The 20,066-nt window shown below is 34.9% G+C and overlaps 2 protein-coding genes across 2 annotated transcripts; both read left to right on the forward strand.

Moving 5' to 3' along the window:
* Positions 1-6,481: 6,481 nt before the first annotated feature.
* LOC149881172 (uncharacterized) lies at positions 6,482-7,498 on the forward strand. Its single transcript, XM_090067946.1, has one exon. The coding sequence runs from the start codon at positions 6,482-6,484 to the stop codon at positions 7,496-7,498; it is 1,017 nt and encodes a 338-aa protein (XP_089924072.1).
* An 8,014-nt stretch (positions 7,499-15,512) lies between these two features.
* On the forward strand, positions 15,513-17,315 carry LOC145198147 (uncharacterized). The gene has a single exon (XM_080074047.2). It carries the CDS (start codon positions 15,513-15,515, stop codon positions 17,313-17,315), a length of 1,803 nt encoding a protein of 600 aa, XP_079930173.2.
* The last annotated feature ends 2,751 nt before the right edge of the window (positions 17,316-20,066 follow it).

The raw sequence follows: 20,066 nt of genomic DNA on the forward strand, positions 1-20,066 counted from the left end.
CAATTGAAAGTTTTGATGAGAGTAAATTATCAGTTGGAGAAATTTACGCGGCGACTAAACCAGTAGTCTATCAAAAAGTGCCAGTAAAATATTCTTATCCAACTGGAGATGGTCCTCTTGTATTACGATCACCTATATTATTTTCGTATGGTTCATGCGAGAATAAAGATCCAGCAACACAAAAACTGAATGGATATTCCATGTCCTTCGTTTGCTTTGATGCTAAAAAGGGAAAGACAGAACAAGAAGAAAAGTTCATTAGCACAATGGAAAAGATTACTTTGTTTATTAGAGGTGAAGTGGATAAATTGTCATCCAAACTTAAAAAAGGAGGAAGAAGAAAGCAAATTAACTCTAACGAATTGACTATTTTAAAATATAAAGCTGAACATCCTGAATCAGCACCAGTCTTTTATGCAAAGACGTATACTAAAAATGAGAAAGACGAAATACTTATTACTTCTGTCTTTCATAGAAAGAAAACAGATTTTGATATACAAAATGGAGTCAAAGGGGAACGTCATAATAGAAATTTGGTCAGATCTTCTGGACATGATTTTCTCAATCAAAGATGTTATGCTATTGGAGGACTTAGAATTGAGGGGGTGTATATTGGTCCTTCGATTGTGTCTATTCAAGTTAAACTGGTCGAAGCCGTCATCGTAAAAAATGCAACTTTTTCTAATAGCATCATGATGTGTGAAGACTTGAATTTAGAGGTAAAAGAATTGGAAGATGAAGTAGAACAGGATGATGAAATGTAAATCACTTGTGAATTTTTAAAATTTTTCTGAATTTTAAAAAATGATCAACGTTGAAGGAATTGTACTACCGAACAAACCTCTGACCAACTTTCAATTAATAGATGCTGTGAAAAAGCTCAAAATTAAAAACTTTCAAGGCGTGTTTGTCTGGGATGAGTTACCAAAAAAGCCAAGAAAAAAAGAATGTGGAATTGTCAACACAGGAGATTCTAGCACAGATGGATTTCATTGGGTGTGCTGGTATAAAGACGGGGATAAAAAGTATAGTTTTGACTCTTATGCTCAACCTCCTCTCGTTGAGCTCATTGATTATCTAAAAAGCCCAGTCTTTTACAACAGCGAGAGAGTACAGTTTGGTGATACATCTTATTGTGGTCACTTGTGTCTTTACGTCTTGAAAAAATTACAGGAAGGGGATAACTTTCAAGACGTTATCAACACCTTGTGGTAAAAAAAAAAAGTCGTGTCTATATAAAATGATTGACAAATTTGGAAGAACTGAATTGGGGAGGTATTTTTATGATCCTTCCTCATCAACAACCATAACAGGTGATCTCTATGTTAGAACGGATGGAATCAGCACCATCACTGCAGATTTAGATTACAACTCTCATAAAATCATCAATATGGGTGAACCCACCAACGCACACGATGCTGCTACTAAAAATTACGTGGACACGCATGCGTCGGGTGTAACTGCAGATTTGGATTTGAATTTTCACAAGGCGATCAACTTGAATGAACCGACCAATCTTCACGACGCCGCCACAAAAAATTACGTCAACGTCAGCTCGAGCCTGTGTGTTAAAACCGACGGATCCAGCACAATCACGGGAATCATCGACATGAACTCTCACAAACTGATTAATGTGAGCGATCCTACCAATTTAAAAGACGCAGCGACAAAAGGGTATGTAGACACCAAAGTCTCTTACAACACTATTTCATACGTAGACATTAACATGACAGCTCATAAACTAACTAATTTAGCTGAACCTACATCAGCCTCAGATTCAGCTACTAAAAATTACGTCGATACGAATGCTTCAGGAACGACTGTGGGAACTGCAGATTTGGATTTGAATTCACACAAATTAATCAATGTGCTCGATCCAACCAACGCACAAGATGGAGCGACAAAAAATTATGTGGACTTGTTGCTTCAAAAATCGAGTTTGACCAGTGTCGTTCCAAGCTCTAGCTTTACCAGTTTAGGCTTAAAGTCTCAGACGGTAGCAGCGTTAACGACTTCTCCTGTGTTTGCGTTTTCCGGAAAATCTGGTGTGCTGAGAAGGTTGTGGCTGGCTTTATACAGCACCTCTGGCACGAATATTCCTGGCCAAGTTTTCATTCGAATCTTTACAGATGGAGAAATCAATGTAGGGAATTATGCAGAAACAACAGAAGGAATTGGAGTGGATCAAACAGGTCTCGCCACTGATTTGCTTTTTTCTCCTTTGGGAGGAGCTTTTTACGCCAATTCTTTGCAAGGTTGCAACATGTTTAACACCACTTCCTTGGGAGGATATTTCACGCTGGACATGCCTTTCAGAAACGATATCTCCATTCAACTCGTGAACAGAAATGCTACTACCATCACGTATTGGATTCAACCGTTCATTTCCACACTTGCTTCTATTCCTGCAACCATCCCTCTTTACAAGCTGTACTGCAGAACGTTTCGATATTTGAACACCACTTACGGCAGCAAATACGTTTTGCTGAACACCAACGGAAAAGGAAATGGTGTCTCGTTGAAATACATCAGGATGCACATCATTGGCGCTTCTGGAAACTGGTGGGAATCCAGAGTCCGAATGTACGACGGAAATTTGCCTCCTGGAAACGGCACAGTACTCACTCCTTGGACTCCATACAACACCAACAATTACACCTACTTTCCTGGTTATGACGGTAACAGCACATGCTTCTTTTCATCCTCTGGACTGGAAGATTTTTACTTGTCCTCATGGAACGGGTCAAATGTGACTTCCTTCAACAACAAATCGACTGGACTTTTGTATCAATCCACTTCATCCATCGGCTCTACATCCACCATTTCTTTTTACAGAAATTTCGGAGAAGCTGACTCCATGCCCAGTGTCGCAGCTGGTAGAAGACTCGTTGTCACGCTCAACTCTGGTGATGCACAAGTAGGACAATCTGGAAGCTTTTACCTTCTTCTTGGACAAGCCTATTACTACGCTTAAAAATTCAAAGAATTTCCATGGATACAAAGTATCTTAAAAATTTCTCAAGTGAAATTCTACAGATGAAAAAAAATTTTGAAAATGACTTAAATAAATTTCTTATTATATAAAAAATAACAATGAGTATGTCAGAACAAAATGAATGGTTAGAAGATTATGAAAGCGAAGATGATGTTAATGTTTTAGACGAAGCTAATATATTTAGTTGGTCTAGTTCAGAAGATGATAGTTCAGAAGATGATAGTTCAGAAGATGTTGATCCTGAAGATTTGCCTTACAATGAATCTGCGATGAATGATCCTGTATATTTAGATTACAATTCGATGAGTATTGAAGAACAAAATGAATATGATGATTATATATATAATGAATTGTTAGAAGATCTGCGTAATGGAAGATATGAAACGAGAGCAAACAACTTCACCATTTACATCGAAGATGATGAAAGCGAAGATGAGGAGGAGAAAAAAAATAGATTAAAGATTGAAGCGTTGATTAAAGGTTTTCAAAAGGATAAATATAGAGTGTGTGCTTCTGCTGCTTAAACAGATTTTTGGATCCGTGGAATTTCACTTGTGAAATTTTTAATTCTTCAAAAAGAATTAAAAATTCAAGATGGGATAAAATGGTGTATTAAAAAAAATAATTTTTTTGTAATAATAAAAATAGAAACTAATGTATATAAAAAATTTTTTCATTATGATCGAAAGGCGTGTAATAAATCATTTCTTTTTTTCGACAAGTATTTGAATCACCCTCCCTTAAAAGTAGGAGCTAGATATGAAATATTTGCTCAAAAAGACATTACACTAAATAAACTGAGTCATCAGAAAATAATTTTTATGTTTGGAATAAAACTTAAAAGCGGATTAGCTTTAGTGAATTTGAGGGAAAGTCTAAAATCAAAACTGGATTATTTCAGTCACAGCATCATACTATCAGAGTTGGTGGATAATGTGATCATGGAGATTTACAATAACAGCAAGTCAGATGTCATTATTAAAAAAGGGGAAAGTTTATGCTTTGTTAATTTCATTAATGATTGAAAAAAATATTTTTTTTCGTTTAATAAAAATGGAATACAATTACGATGCTAAATCTAAACTTTATCCAGTTCTTCCAACAGCTCCTGCAGATGAAGGACATAATTACCGTCTTCAGAAAATAAGCGAGATTCAGAAAGAGATGGACAACGAGAGGAAAAAGAGAGTGCATATGAGCAAAAAGTACCATCGCGCTTTCAGAATCATTTCTTTTGTAGACACTACGTTGCAAGCAGGTGGTGTTGCACTTGGAGTTGTTGGAATTGGTCTTTTATCAACCATTATTGCCAGTCCAGTAGCGATTGCGTGTGAAGGTGTGGCTATTGGCATGGGGTTTTTATCGATTGTTGGAGGTCAAGTGAATAAAAAGATGGTATTAAAAGCGGAGAAGCATGAAAAGATCAAAGTGTTGGCAGAGACGAAATTGAACACCATCAACAGTCACATTTCAAAGGCTTTAGTAGACAACGTTGTGAGCGATTCAGAGTATGAATTGATTTTAGAAGAGCTTCAAAAGTTTAAGAGCCTGATGAAAGAAATAAGAACTAAAACAAAAATCAACATTGACGAAATAACCAAAGAGTCGTTGATCCAAAAAGGAAGAGAAGACGCGATAAAAGCGTTCAATAATGTTTAAGAAAAATTAATATTTTTCAACGGATTCGCTTGCGAATCTAAGAAATCGTAGATTTCCACGGATTCAAAGAATCTAAAAAACTAATTTAAAAAACACAGATGAGTCTGCGTTTAAGTTTTTTTCTTGTGTTTTAAAAAATGTCCTTTTTTAAAATACTAGATCCTAACAAGAGAGATGAACTTGTGAAAGAATTTGTTGAAAGAAGAAAAAGAATCTATCAAGATAGTTTGAATGAAAATATTTATGATGCTAATCTTCAGACTGATTTGAGCAAGCTTTACAAGCCTCTGATTGAAAGCAATGAAAAGATGCAAAACGAACTAAAGAGCATCGCATACAGAGAGGCTGAAAACACTCCACTGGCTTTGACTTACCCAGAAAGGGAGCCGTCGTCAATTAAAAGAATGAATTTAGGAGGTGTTGCAAGTTACTACATGGCTAGATATGCATCGAAAAAAGAATTATGCGATAGAGTTTTTGGAATTCATGCAGAAGGTGGAAAATTGCATATCGGTAAAGAAGAAGTAACCATCGATGAAAACGATGTCATTATTGGTGGAGAAAAGTATAATGGAACAATAGGACTTTGGGAGCTGATCTCAAGGTCAAAACCTGATAAAACCAAGTACACTGATGACGACCTTAAAAATTATGAAAAAATACTAATCGAAACGCATGCAATGGAATCTGGTGCAAATCCAAACAAACCAAAAGCCTCCAGAAGTGAAAAATACGTCACGATTATAAAACCTATTTGGGAAAAATTCATGATGAATAAAAAGGGTAAAAAAGGTTATGGTGTGATTATACTTCCGAGCGATCCAAATGCTCTTGTGGAAAAGCTAAACTTGAGCATCGCTGCATGGCATGCTGGAAATGTTTCCATTTGCGATGAGCTGTTGAGACAGAATAGGATTAATAAAGACGAGTACAAGGCTATTATTTCGTATATCGATATGAAATAAAAAAATCTATGGAAATAAAAATGATCGTTTATAGAAATAGATATGTTAAGAAGCATATTGTGGGTGGAAGTGGGATAATTGACACGCTTAAGAATTTCTTGAGAAGAGCAGCATCTTCAAGCGCTTCAAGAGCAGCATCTACTTTGGCTAATAAAATTGCAAAAACCGAACTGGGAAGAGAAGCAATCATGGCTACTAAATCTGCAGGAAAAGAGCTAGCTTCTACAGCCATTTCCACTGCTAGAGATGTGGCTATTGATAAAGGTAAAAAGACCATTGAGAAATTGTATGCCAAGACTGGATTTCCTAAAAATTCTTCGAATTTCCATGGATCCGAAGGAACTAAGCCTCATGAAGCTGCAAAGAATGATCTCAGCCTTAAAAGCAAAGAAATTATTTCAAGCATTGTTAACAGAGCAGCACCAGTTATAGATGAATATTCCATGTTTGGATCAGGATTGTCGAAGAACAATGCGATTAGAATACAAGACCTGGTAAAACTTTCAAAAGCAAAGTTCCATGATCCAAAGGATCTAAAAAAGGGAAATGGGCTTTTGATTGCATGAGGATTCAAAGAATCTAAAATTTTTTTCTTTGACGTATAAAAATGGCAAATTCCGATGTTTTAAATTTTACAGAAGAGATTATTGTTGATGAAGAAATTGAGAGATTCGAGTTTCATGAATACGAACCAGTGAATAAGAATCTAAACGTGGATGGAGAAATAAGAATCAATATTGAGCAACAAGATTTGTTCACGCTTCCATATGAGGCTTACCTTTTGGTTGAAGGAAGACTTTTAAAAGCAGATGGAACTTCCTACGCAGATACAGACGTCGTTACTCTTGCTAACAACGGTATCATGCATATGTTCAGTCAGATTTCTTATCAGTTGTCGAATCAAGAGGTAGAGACCATTTACGAACCTGGACTAGCTACCACCATGATTGGATACCTAAAATATCCAGTAGATTTCCAAATTTCTGAAGGAATGAATCAGCTGTGGCAGAGAGACACAACAGTTTTAGCAGATCTTGTTAACAACACTGGATTTAAGAATAGACAAAATTACATCATTACACAGCCTGAAGAAAAAGGAACGTTTTCGTTCTGCATTCCTTTAAAACACATTTTTGGATTTTGCGACGATTACGATAAAGTGCTCTATGGATTTAAGCATACACTTGCTCTTGTGAGAAAGGGTGACAGTGATGCTATTTTTAGAACAGCTGCAACAGCTGCAGGAAAAGTAGATCTAACTAAATTATCTTTGTTTATGCCTCATGTCACACCCTCTGTCGCGAGTAGTATCAATCTTTACAAAATCATTGAATCAAAAGTAGATGTTCCATTTTCGTTCAGATCTAGACAATGCGATACCATCGCTGTTCCTGTATCAAACAACTTTAGTTGGAGGCTAAGCGCAAGATCTGTTAGTGAAAGACCTAGGTATGTCATTGTTGGTTTCCAAACCAATAAATCTGGAAGTCAAGAATTAAATCCTTCAGTCTTTGATCACTGCAATTTGAAAAACATGTATGTCACCTTAAACAGTGAAAGGTATCCTGCTGTCGATTACAATTTAGACTTTAATAACAACAAATACTCAAGAGCTTATAGAGACGCATCTAAATTTGACAATAGACTTTATGGAGTTAGCGAAATTATAGCTCAACCCAATTTGACTGCCTTAAATTATAGATACATTTCTCCTATTTTTGTATTTGATGAGAGGTTGAAAACTTCAGTGATAGATGTGCAAATAAAAGCTACATTCAATGCAAACGTTCCTGCAAACACTCAAGCCTTTGCCATCCTCATTTCCGATAAATTGCTTAGGCTTAAATCAGATGGAAGCAGAATGAATATTTTTTATTAGGTGTTCTTCAAAATAATATTTTTTTAAATAAAAAAATGAGATATACGAAAAAGGATTTGAAAAAATTACTGAAAGAAAACGGAATTTCTAAAACGTCAAACAATAAAATGTCGCTCATGATGCTTGCGGTTGAGAACAACTTGATTGATAAAAACGAATGGATTAAAGACGTGAAGGAAGAGCGACCAGTGGGTAGACCGAGAAAAGGTTAAAAATCTTCAGATTTTCATTAATCCAAAATGGATCTAAATCTGTTAAAAGAAGAATAAAATGATACAGTTTTTCCCGTTTTTTCTAGAATGCAGTATAAAAGAGACTGACGCAAATAAAAAAAGGCATCTTGGGCTTCTTGCTTTTGGAAAAACAGGTGTGTTTCGCGAATCTGTTTACGTCACTGAAAACGGAGATTTTAATATTCCAAAAGAGTACAGTGAGGAAGAGAGAGATAAGCTTTACCGACTTGTATGGAGTGGTGAGACAGAATATTCACGAATGGAAAAGAAAATCAAAGAGCATCTCAGTACTTGGAAAGGCTTGTCTAAAGAAGAAAAGCTAAGAATGATTGACAAGTATGCGCTTGGTTTGGATTGCGATTTCGAGGAGAAAAAAAAGATTTCTGGAAATCTAAAAAGAGCAATTTTAAATCATTCAATCGCTTCCAAAGACATTGTGTATGAAAACTTTAGGATACTTTGTATCCACGAAAATTCTTCAGATGTTAGAAATGAAAAAAATCTAATTTGATTTAAATAAAATCTTGATATAATAAAAGATGACTTACACAAGAAAGTTTTTGAAAAATTTGTTAAAAGAAAATGGTGTTTCCAAAACGTCTGACAATAAAATATCGCTCATGATGCTTGCGGTTGAGAACAACTTGATTGATAAAGATGCAATTTTGGAAAACTCGAAAGAGGTGAGACCTGTTGGAAGACCTAGAAAAAATGAGAAAAAAGAAAAGAAGCCTCTTGATCCTAAATATGCGAGACTTGGTTTAATTAGAAATAATCCTTTAGGTTTAAGAATAACTCATGTTGATACTGGTGAGGAGGTGAAATACAAATCTGTTTATGAATCGAAGAAAAAGACAGGGCATGGCTGGCAGTACTTTACGAGACGAAATGGAAAAGTAGTAGATGGATACAAATATGAGATTTTTTAGCGTGAGAAGTTTTAAATTCAATATTGAATTTAAAAATTTGAAAATGATATAAATAAAAAATCTTTCGTTATTAAAATGGAAAACAAAACGGTGAAAGAATTAAAAGAAATTGCTAAAGGGCAAAAAATAAAAGGGTATTCTAAAATGAGAAAGGGGGAACTTATAATGGCTTTGCATCCTCCTAGAGCTGTCTCTGCTCCTGCTTCTCTTCGTAGACGAACGACTGAGGTAAGACCGTTGTATGTTAATGAAAGACCTACCGTGGTTAGGTTTGTTCGACCACCTGTAAAAGTTTCAATAAAGCCAACAAAAGTTTCTGTAAAACCGACAAAAGTTTCAATAAAGCCGACAAAAGTAAGGTTTGCTGTTGGTTCTGAAAGACCTGTACCTGCTCCTCGTCCCGTTGTTGAAAGACCTGTGCCTGCTCCTCGTCCCGTTGTTGAAAGACCTGTGCCTGCTCCAAGACCAAGGTCTGACGACTTGATTTCATTCGAACCTTCTACTCTCTTGCAAAATCGGGTGACAGGAGATGAACCCTCTATTCTTAACACACCGGTTATTGATTCAACAAACGTCATTGCACCTAGACCGGTTCTTGCTCCAAGACCTTTATTATCAAGTCTGACAGCAGCTGCAAAAAGTGTGGCGTCCTATGTTAAAACTAAGTTTAATGATATTAAAGATTGGATAGAACCCTACGTTCCTGAAGTAGTCAAGAAGAATGTAAAAGAATCAGCGGAACAGATCGATAAAAAGATACAGTCTATCAAATCACTTGTATTAAAAACAGTGTACAAACAGCCAGTGCAAAAACCTTATAAAATAGAATTCAAGTTGACTGAACATTCGGCAGAGCATACTGTGAGACAATTTTCTTACACACCTTCTTCTCAATATCAAGACCTTGCATCGTTTTTTAATTTGGTGAGAGAGTCTGCCATTCAAACCATGGAAGGAGAAAGGAATACAAAGGTAAGGATTGTTTTAACGTGTGAAATGAAATCCGTAAGTATCATGACTGGTGAAGAAGTGACTCGGGAAGCAGCCTTTTCATCAAGATCAGAGATTATTCTAGAGGCTAAAGATGTAAGAGAGTTAATGAGCGAAATGGAAGAAAAAGTCTTGGAAAGTAGTGTTAAATACAATGCTTTAGGATCTAATTCTACCCTATCAAAGATTTTAAGAATGGACATTAACTTTACTGATTATGTACCTATCAGCGGTGGATCCTATATTGTGTTGCCTGATGATCTGAAAAACAAAAAGGCGATCATCAACATGAAAAACGAGGACAATGAATGCTTTAAATGGTCGGTTACTCGAGCGTTGAATCTAAAAAATAGAGACAACGAAAGAATTGATGAAGACTTGGTTCTAAAATCAGAAGAGCTAGACTGGGATGGAATGGAGTTTCCTGTGAATTATCATAAAATTCCTGTGAATTATCATAAAATAGGTGATTTTGAGAAAAATAATCCAACTATCAGCGTAAATGTCTTTGGGTATAAAATGAAAAACCTTACCCTTTGCGAATATCCAGCTTTGTTGACCGAAAGCACTGCATTGATTTGTTGTATATTACAAACAAAGACACAGAACATTATTGTCTCATTAAAAATTTCAGTCGGTTTGCTGGCTCCTTAACATCGAAACATCAACACAAAAGATTTTTTTGCAGAAGATGTCTTCAAGATTATGACCAAGAAGAAAAACTCCAAAAACATCAAGAAGACTGCTATAATAACGCTCCAGTAAGAATCGAACTTCCTAAAGAAGGGGCAACTGTTGAATTTAAAAAATATAACAAGTCTATGAGGGTTCCGTACATCGTATACGCAGACTTTGAAAGTTTCATCAAACCTATCGATGACAACACTGAGTATAATAATAAAGAGTCATACACCAAACAATACCAAAAGCACGTTCCAAGCTCCTTCTGCTATTACATCAAATGCTTTGACGACAGCCTTTACAAAGAAAAACCAGTCATGTACACAGCAGAAAGCGATGATGATGATGTAGCTCAAAAGTTTGTAACCATGCTTGAAGCTGATCTTATAAAGATTTTCGTTAAGATTGATTCACTACAAAAAAAATGGAAGAATAAGAGAATAGAGACTGATGAGGATAAGAAGAAGTATGAAGCTGAAACCAAATGTCACATTTGCAAAAAAGATCTTAATGATGATAAAGTATGGGATCACTGCCATTTGACTGGAAAGTACCGCGGTGCTGCTCATAACAAATGCAACTTGGATTATAAAATTCCAAAATTTATTCCCGTTGTCTTTCATAACTTGTCTGGCTATGACGCTCATTTGTTCATCAAGAAATTAGGTGGAAAAAAAGGAAAGATCACTTGTATACCCAACAATGAAGAAAAATATATCAGCTTCTCGAAAAAAATCAAAGTGAGAGAATTCACTAATAAGAAAGGTAAACTTTGTAAAGTATTGAAAGAGATAAGGTTTATTGACAGCATCAGATTCTTACCCTTCGGTTTAGACAAACTAGCTAAAAATCTCACCGACGAACAGTGTAAAAACGTAGCTGAATATTACTCCGAAAAGAAACAGTTTGATTTGATAAGGAGAAAAGGGATTTACCCTTATGACTGGGTGGACTCCATTGAGAAATTCACTGAAACGCAATTACCTCCTATTGAAGCCTTTTATTCCAAGCTAAAAGATGAATCAGCAACAGTGAAAGACTATGCACATGCTCAAAACGTTTATAGCGAATTTAGATGTAAAACCTTTAAATACTATCACGAATTATATAATATTTCAGACGTCTTGATACTTGCAGATGCATTTGAAGATTTCAGAAACACATGTCTCAGTCATTACGGTCTTGATCCTGCTTGGTATTACACCTCTCCTGGTTTAGCTTGGGACGCTATGTTAAAGGAAACTAAAATTAAATTGGAATTGTTAACTGATATTAATATGCTCAACATGGTGCAAAAAGGTATACGTGGTGGAATTAGCATGATCTCCAATAGATATGGAACTGCTAATAACAAATACATGTCAGACTATGATCCTTCAAAACCATCGAAATTTCTTCAGTATTTAGACGCTAATAATCTCTATGGATGGGCTATGAGCTAGGCTGTGACAATTCCCGTTTTCCGGGAAACGAAAGCGGGAATTTCCGGGAACGGGATTCATTTCCCGGACTTGGAAAAAAACGGGAACGGGAATTCCCGTTCCCGTATTTTAAAAAGCGGGAACGGGAAAATCCCGTTCCTGTTCCCGTTTTTCACCTGGAACGTCTAATATTTCCTGGTTTTTTTTCCTGCTTTTTTTTTTTCTTTTTTTTTCCTGGTTATATAATTTGTTTGTTTTTTTTGTGGTTTATTTTAGTTTAGGTGTTTGTTTTTTTTTGGATTCTTTTTTATTTTTTTTTTTTTATTTTTTAAATTTATTAACTTAACAACAGAGAAGATTTTTACAACATAGAAGACACACAGGGGAGTTTTAATAAAAGCTATGTACCTAAAAAAAAAAAAAAGGAAAAAAGGTTAATTCTAACTAATAACTTATATTCAAAGGAAAATAAGGTAATTAACAAGAAAGATACCAAAGATATGAAGAAAGTTAGTAAAGAAAAGACGCAAGTTAGCAAAGAAAAGAAGAAATTAGTAAAGAAAAGAAAAAAGTTAATAAAGAAAAGAAAAAAGTTAATAAAGAAAAGAAGAAAGTTAGTAAAGAAAAGACAAAAGTTAGTAAAGAAAAGAAGAAGTTAGTAAAGAAAAGAAGAAAGTTAGTAAAGAAAAGAAGAAGTTAGTAAAGAAAAGAAGAAATTAGTAAAGAAAAGAAGAAATTAGTAAAGAAAAGACGAAAGTTAGTAAAGAAAAGAAGAAGTTAGTAAAGAAAAGAAAAAATTAGTAAAGAAACGAAGAAAGTTAGTAAAGAAAAGAAGAAAGTTAGTAAAGAAAAGAAGAAAGTTAGTAAAGAAAAGACGAAAGTTAGTAAAGAAAAGAAGAAGTTAGTAAAGAAAAGACGAAAGTTAGTAAAGAAAAGAAGAAGTTAGTAAAGAAAAGAAGAAGTTAGTAAAGAAAAGAAGAAATTAGTAAAGAAAAGAAGAAGTTAGTAAAGAAACGAAGAAATTAGTAAAGAAAAGAAGAAAGTTAGTAAAGAAACGAAGAAAGTTAGTAAAGAAAAGAAGAAAGTTAGTAAAGAAAAGAAGAAAGTTAGTAAGGAAAAGAAGAAAGTTAGCAAAGAAAAGAAGAAAGTTAGCAAAGAAACGAAGACAGTAAACTACTTAAAAAAATTATAATTAGGTCTTAAACCTAATTATAATTTTAAATTATTATAATATTTATATATATCTACCTTATAGTTATAGTAGTTTGTTCCTAGTATTAGTACCAAATTTATAACAAATCTTAAAATCTTAAAATAAACGGGAATATATGCGCGCAAATCATAAAATAGCGGGAATCCCGTAAAAAAGCGGGAAACTTGGTAAAATGCGGGAAACTTGTAAAAATACGGCTTTTCCCGTATTTCTTATATTATATTATAATATATAAATATATATATTATAATATATAAATATATAAATATGTATATATATAATATATAAATATATATATTATATATATATAATATATATATAATATATATATATTATATCATAATATATAAATATATATATATTATATATTATAATATAATAATTACGGGAAAACCCCGTAACATCGAATGACGTACGGGAACAGGAACGGGAATTTCCTGTTCCCGTATTTTATTTATTACGGGAACAGGATCCCGTTCCCGTATTTTAAATACCAAAAGCAGGAACAGGATCCCGCTCCCGTAGTTCCCGTAAATACGGGAACTTGGCGCACTCTACTATGAGCAAACCTCTTCCCGTTAGAGGATTTAGATGGATGGCTGAAGAGGAACTTTTAAATTGGAAATCCATGCCTTGCATTCTCGAAGTTGATTTAGATTATCCTGAAGAGCTTCACGATTTACACAACGACTATCCTTTAGCTCCTGAAAGATTGACTATTGGAAAAGTGGAAAAGCTGGTCCCTACTTTAAACAACAAGGAGAAATATGTCATTCATCATGAAAACCTAAAACTCTATGAACGAATGGGATTAGTTATTACAAAAATTCATCGTGGTATAACCTTTGAAGAAGAACCTTTTATGAAACAATATATTGACCTCAACACTAGATTAAGAACCGAGGCTGAAAATGAATCTGATGAAGAATTTTTTAAACTCATGAACAACTCTGTCTTTGGCAAGACCATGGAGAATATTCTAAAACGCGTTGATGTTAGGCTTGTTACCACAAGAAAAGAAGTCTTAAAATTATCTAAAAGCCCTAGATATGAACGAAACAGAATTTTTGATGAAAATCTCATCGCGGTTCACATGAAAAGAATATTTGTCTACTACGACAAGCCTGTTTACTTGGGAATGTGCATCCTCGATTTGAGCAAAACACTCATGTTTGAACACCACTATGACTACATGAAGCCTAAATACGGGGATAAGCTGAAATTACTCATGACTGATACTGACTCTCTGTTTTACGAAATAGAAACAGAAAATTTTTATCAGGACATTGCCGATGATGTACTTGAAAAGTTTGACACGAGCGACTTTCCTAAAGATCATCCTGCCATTCAAAACTTTGCATTTGACGTTGGGTTTAAAAATAAAAAGGTTATCGGTAAGTTCAAGGATGAAACCAGCGGTAAGCAAATTAAAGAGTTTGTTGGACTTTGACCGAAACTCTACTCTTACACAATCACTAAAGAAGAACGCAAAAAATGCAAAGGAATTCAGAAATGCGTAGTTGAAAAGAAAATCACTCACAAAGATTATTACGACTGCTTAATGGAAAAGACAGAAAAGCTTGCCACCATGAACGTCATACGATCCCATCTTCACGATATTCACACCGAAGAAATCAACAAAGTAGCACTCAGCGCTAACGACGACAAAAGACACATCTTAGATGACGGTATTCACACACTTGCCATCGGACACTACAAACTAAAACCCTGTTTTAATTTTATGGACTATGATAAAATCTTCGGACCTGATGATGATTAAAAAACATAATCACACTACTATCTTTTTTTTTCATTAAAATATAACTCAGAACATGATTACACATTTTTTTAACGACGTCATCTTGAATTCTTAAGTATAGGAAAAGTATCAATGCGTCAGAATCCTTAAGTATAGGAAAAGTATCAATGGGTCAGAACCGGCAAATCATAGTAGTGATAATTGCGTGGAAATGGAATACCAAACCTGAAAATCTGGTGAATAGAATTGCTGAATATACCATCCCCATCGGCATAAAACACGATTACGAAAAAGAAATTGAAGGGTGGATAGAGAAAAAATGGCTGCAAAAGTACGAAGCGAAAAAACACGGTCCAGTAAAAGGTTTGGTTCCACTTATGGCAGTGGTGCAGCAAAACAAAGGAAAAGTGCGACCAGTGTTAGACTTCAGGGAGCTGAACACGTTTATTGAACCATTTACGGCGAACACGGATGCATGTGCTGACAAACTTCGAGACTGGAGACGGCTTGGAGAAAATATTTCAATTATTGATTTATCATCGGCCTACATGCAACTCAAAATCAGCGAGGAACTCTGGGCTTACCAAACTGTTGTGTTCCGTGGACAGAGGTTTTGTTTAACACGTTTGGGATTTGGCCTGAACGTTGCGCCCGTCATAATGAAAGCAGTTTTGGACAAAGTTCTATCGCAAGACGAATAGATCTGGAAGGGAACATCATCATACATTGATGATATTCTTGTAAATGAAGACATCGTATCAGTTCGCAGTGTACTTGATCATTTGGATATGTATGGACTACATTGTAAGCCGGCGGTTCGTGTGTCCGAAGGGGCGAGAGTTCTAGGATTACAAGTTGGAATTGAAAATAAGAAGTTATTTTGGAAGAGAGACAACGATTTTGGTGAAATTCCAAGTTCTCTAACGAGGCGAAAAATCTTCTCTTTATGTGGAAAAATGACTGGGAATCTTCCAGTTTGTGGTTGGTTGCGTGTAGCTTCGTCATTTGTTAAAAGGACGGCAAACGCCCTAACGAAAACATGGGATGAGAAGATACAATGCAATTTTGTTGAAAAAATGGTGAACGATATGGTAAAAAGAACACGTAACGACGATCCTGCCAAAGGAGTTTGGAATGTTTATGGCAACGAGGCAACAGTGTGGGTGGATGCTAGTTCACTAGCGCTAGGTGTGAGTATCGAAGTTGATGGCAATATAATCGAAGACGCTTGTTGGTTAAGAAAAGATGATACAACACATATAAACATGTCTGAACTCGATGCAGTAATCAAAGGACTAAACATGGGTCTCAATTGGAAGATGAATGTCTTGCATATTTGCACTGATTCGAAAGCAGTATTACATTGGGTCACCGATGCACTGACTGGAAAATCTAGATTGAAGACAAAGGCTTCAAACGAAATGCTGATTAGAAGACGGCTTCAGACCATTACGAATATTGTGGAGGAATACAAACTCAGAGTGGATATTAAACTAGTGCCCTCGGAGTCTAACTTAGCCGATGTACTTACTCGAGTGCCTGGAAGTTGGTTGAAAATGATCGATAAGCCCGCTGAACTTGCTGCAGGTGGAACGATTAGTGCTTCTCTATCTCCCAAAGAAATAAACCATGTTCATAAGTCCACGGGACATTATGGTGTGAAGAGAACATTGTATTTTGTTCGTAGAATTGACCCATCAGTAAGCAGGGAAGAAGTCAGGCAAGTGGTTGAAAAATGTGTAGTCTGTCAATCAATTGATCCAAGTCCGATAAGGTGGCCAAAAGGGAAGATCGAAGTAAAAGGGACGTGGCAACGGCTTGGTATGGATATAACTCATTATGAGGGGCAACATTTTCTTACCCTGATTGACTGTGGGCCTTCACGATATGCAATATGGCGCCATCTTAAAGACCAAACTAGTGCATGTGTCATTCAGGAATTAAACGAAATCTTTCTTGAACGAGGCGGTCCAAACGAAATTCTGACGGATAATGATACAGCATTTCGAAGCACATTATTTTCGCAATTTATGAACAAATGGAACGTTAAACTTCGCTTCAGGTGCGCTTACGTTCCTTCAGGGAATGGAATTGCAGAACGGTGCCATCGAACAGTGAAAAGAACGGCGAAGAGAGTTCCGTGCAGCATACCCGAGGCAGTTTATTGGTATAACGTCAGCCCAAAAGACTGTTGTAAGTCATCTACAGCACCCGCAAATAAATTATACCATTACGAAATTAGAGTTAGAGGAATTGACGACGATAAAAACGCATATGAACCTCATGAGAAGATCACCAACAAGTTTAAACTCGGCGATGAAGTATGGGTAAAGCCCCCGGACAACCGATGTGACTCTCAATACAAAATTTGGAGAATTACAGGAATCATTTCGGAGCAAACGGTAGAGGTGGACAAAGTATGCCGGCACATACGCGACCTAAGACCCGTCAGAGTTGATAACAAGTCGAATGAGGATCTAGAAGATGATGAAGAACTGTGCGTTGTGTTACCTGAAGACGAGACAAACCAGACGCCAATGTTGCGAAGAAGCACCCGAAAAATGATGGCACCTGAGCGATATAGTCCGTGAGGTGAAGTGGTCGTTATGACCAAGGGGGAGTGTAATTATAGCGTTACTTGTGAATAATTGTGTGCGTAAAAGATATGTCATTATAGCGTTACTTGTGAATAGTTATGTGCGTAAAGGATATGTCATTATAGCGTTACTTGTAAATAATTGTATGTGTGAAAAGATGTGTGAATGCGTTATAGCATTACTTGTAAATAATTGTATTTGTGAAAAGATATGTTTGAATGCCTAGGGAATGCCTACTTGTAAATAATTGTATGTGTGAAAAGATATGTGTGAATACCTAGGGAATTAATTTGTATATAAATTGTGTTGAATTTTACAAAGATACATCGGCGTTTACGCACAACTAAAAAACAATCTTTTTTATGCGAAACTACAGTTAGAGCATTCTGAAAGTGCACTTTTGTGATTAATACTTATAAATTACCTTTTCTACATTATAAAAATGTGATATGGATTCTTTAAGATCATTCAATTTGCCAAAAATATTAGGTTCTACAGCAGTCTTATTCCCTAATCCTTTCTGAAGAGAAGATATTAACTGTTTGGTTTCGTTAATAGAAAGTTCCAATATTACTTGAAGTTCTTTTATAACCTGTAAAGATACTTGTTTTTCTGTTCTTCGACTTACCTTGTTGGCAGGACATCCAACAGTTACAACCAATGGGTTTCCACCAGTTGATAAAGAAAAAGTTACTCCTTTTGGAATGCAGTCAGCTTTCATCTTAACTTTTAATAAGCCTGAAGCAACTTGTTCAGCTTGAATGCATCCCAAACTCTTGGCAAGAGAGATCAAGTTTGTTACAGCAACTGAAGAAGAACATTTGTGGGTGTGTTCAGGTGATAACATTGAGAAACATTTTCCACAGAGCTTTAAGTTATCTAGTGAAGAAGATATGATTGGTTCTGTTTCACTATTTTGGAACATTGAAGCTGAATTCCTGGTCAGCATTTTCCACTCAACCTTCAAAAGTGGTATTTAAATACATAATTATATTATATAAAGATAAATGCTTCATTACAATGAATGATTTAATATAAATAGTGGTATGGTTTTTTAAATAAAACATGAAGCTTTTTAGAGATTAATAGGCTTACTTTATAATAACACTTTAAAAAATTAATGAGTTTAAAAAATATTTTTATTTTTTAAATATGAGAATTACCTTTGATTCTCTCTCTCCCCACGAGCCTTTGGGTGTATTTCCCGACTTCATCAAGTAAAGGTTTCTTCTACAACTAAAGCAAACTACAGTTGGGTAATTACAAATCTCAAGGGAATACCCAGGATATATATACAGCTTCATCAGATCTTCTATTGTTGAATTTACAGGGTATAAAGATTTGAACCTCACTCTAAGAAATTCCCAGCAGCAGCAGCAGCAGCAAAAGTCATTTCGTACAAAGACAGCAGTCGATGAGCTAGCAACAGCCATTTTCGTTTATTAAATAAAATTTTATTAAATAAAATTTTCGTTTATTAAATAAAATTTTATTAAATAAAATTTTCGTTTATTAAATAAAATTTAATAAATGAAAATGGCTGCTGCAAGCTAATGATTAAAAACATTAAATCCAAAAAATAACACGGGTGTCTTGTTTCAAATGACATGGGTTTTATAAAAAATATGTAATTTTGAGAAAAATGTAACTTAAAATGCAATCTTTGAAAAAAGCTATTGTAAACTTTTTTTTGATTTTTTTTTTAAATTGATTTCACAGTATCTGATTCTTAAATGAGTATATGTAAAAGTTAAATATATCACTTGATAGAAGACACCCGTTTTTTTTTTTAATTCTTGCATAAGATTTACGCTTTTCATTACCCACAATTTATGTCGTCATTACGACGACTTTTTTTTACCGATTTTTTAGTAACTTTTTTAAGCATTTATTCAAGGCTTTTAATTATCATTTTTACCATGTTAACACGCGATTTTGATTTAAAAAACATTTTTAATGATCAATATAAACTAATGCTAAACTAATAAAAAAGGTTTTGGCTGAGTGACACGATATAATATAGCATACACTGGCGGTCTCTCTGGCTCACAGTGTATGCTATACTATAATATAAAAAGTTGTTGTTTGTAACAGTAATTACATGTGTGTGGATACAAAAGTTGTACCGCACAAACTTGTTTACAGAATTACAAAATATTGGATCAGCACATGGTGAGGCTAATTCTATTTTCTCCACTGTATTTAGTCAAACGCGTGGCTATTAATGAGACTTTTTGAGATCTTTGAGTTTGGGCTACATTTATGCTTCTTCCTTTCGTGTTTTGACAAATAAAACAGTTTACATAAACATAATAAACTAACAAAACAGATCAAAATATATCATAAAACCGTACCCGAAGGAATACTTCGTTAAATGCGTCTCAAAGTTGCTTGAAAAAAACAAAAAATGACTACCGCCGGTATAAAATATTTACTTCTACTAACCTTGACAAAAATAAAATTTCTAAAAAATCAAGACTAATAGAAAAATTTACAAAAGCTCAAATAAAACATAGATATATCAAAGAAAAACGAAATAATATTAATCAACTAGGTAAATGTCCCGCCAAGTAAATAAATGTAACAAAAGCTGACCCAAATTTGGCTCTTAATAAGACCCGGCCATTATTAGGTCACTTTGCCCTAACTCAAAAATAATTTTTTATTACTCTAAATCAATCTTGAATTAAAATTTTATAATATAAATTAAACGGAATTGTATTAACATAACACTGACACGTAGCA

The sequence above is a fragment of the Hydra viridissima genome, unplaced genomic scaffold, assembly GCF_058129835.1.
Source record: "Hydra viridissima isolate aposymbiotic clone 2 unplaced genomic scaffold, HvirCarnegie_v1 scaffold_12, whole genome shotgun sequence".
Lineage (NCBI taxonomy): Eukaryota > Metazoa > Cnidaria > Hydrozoa > Anthoathecata > Hydridae > Hydra > Hydra viridissima.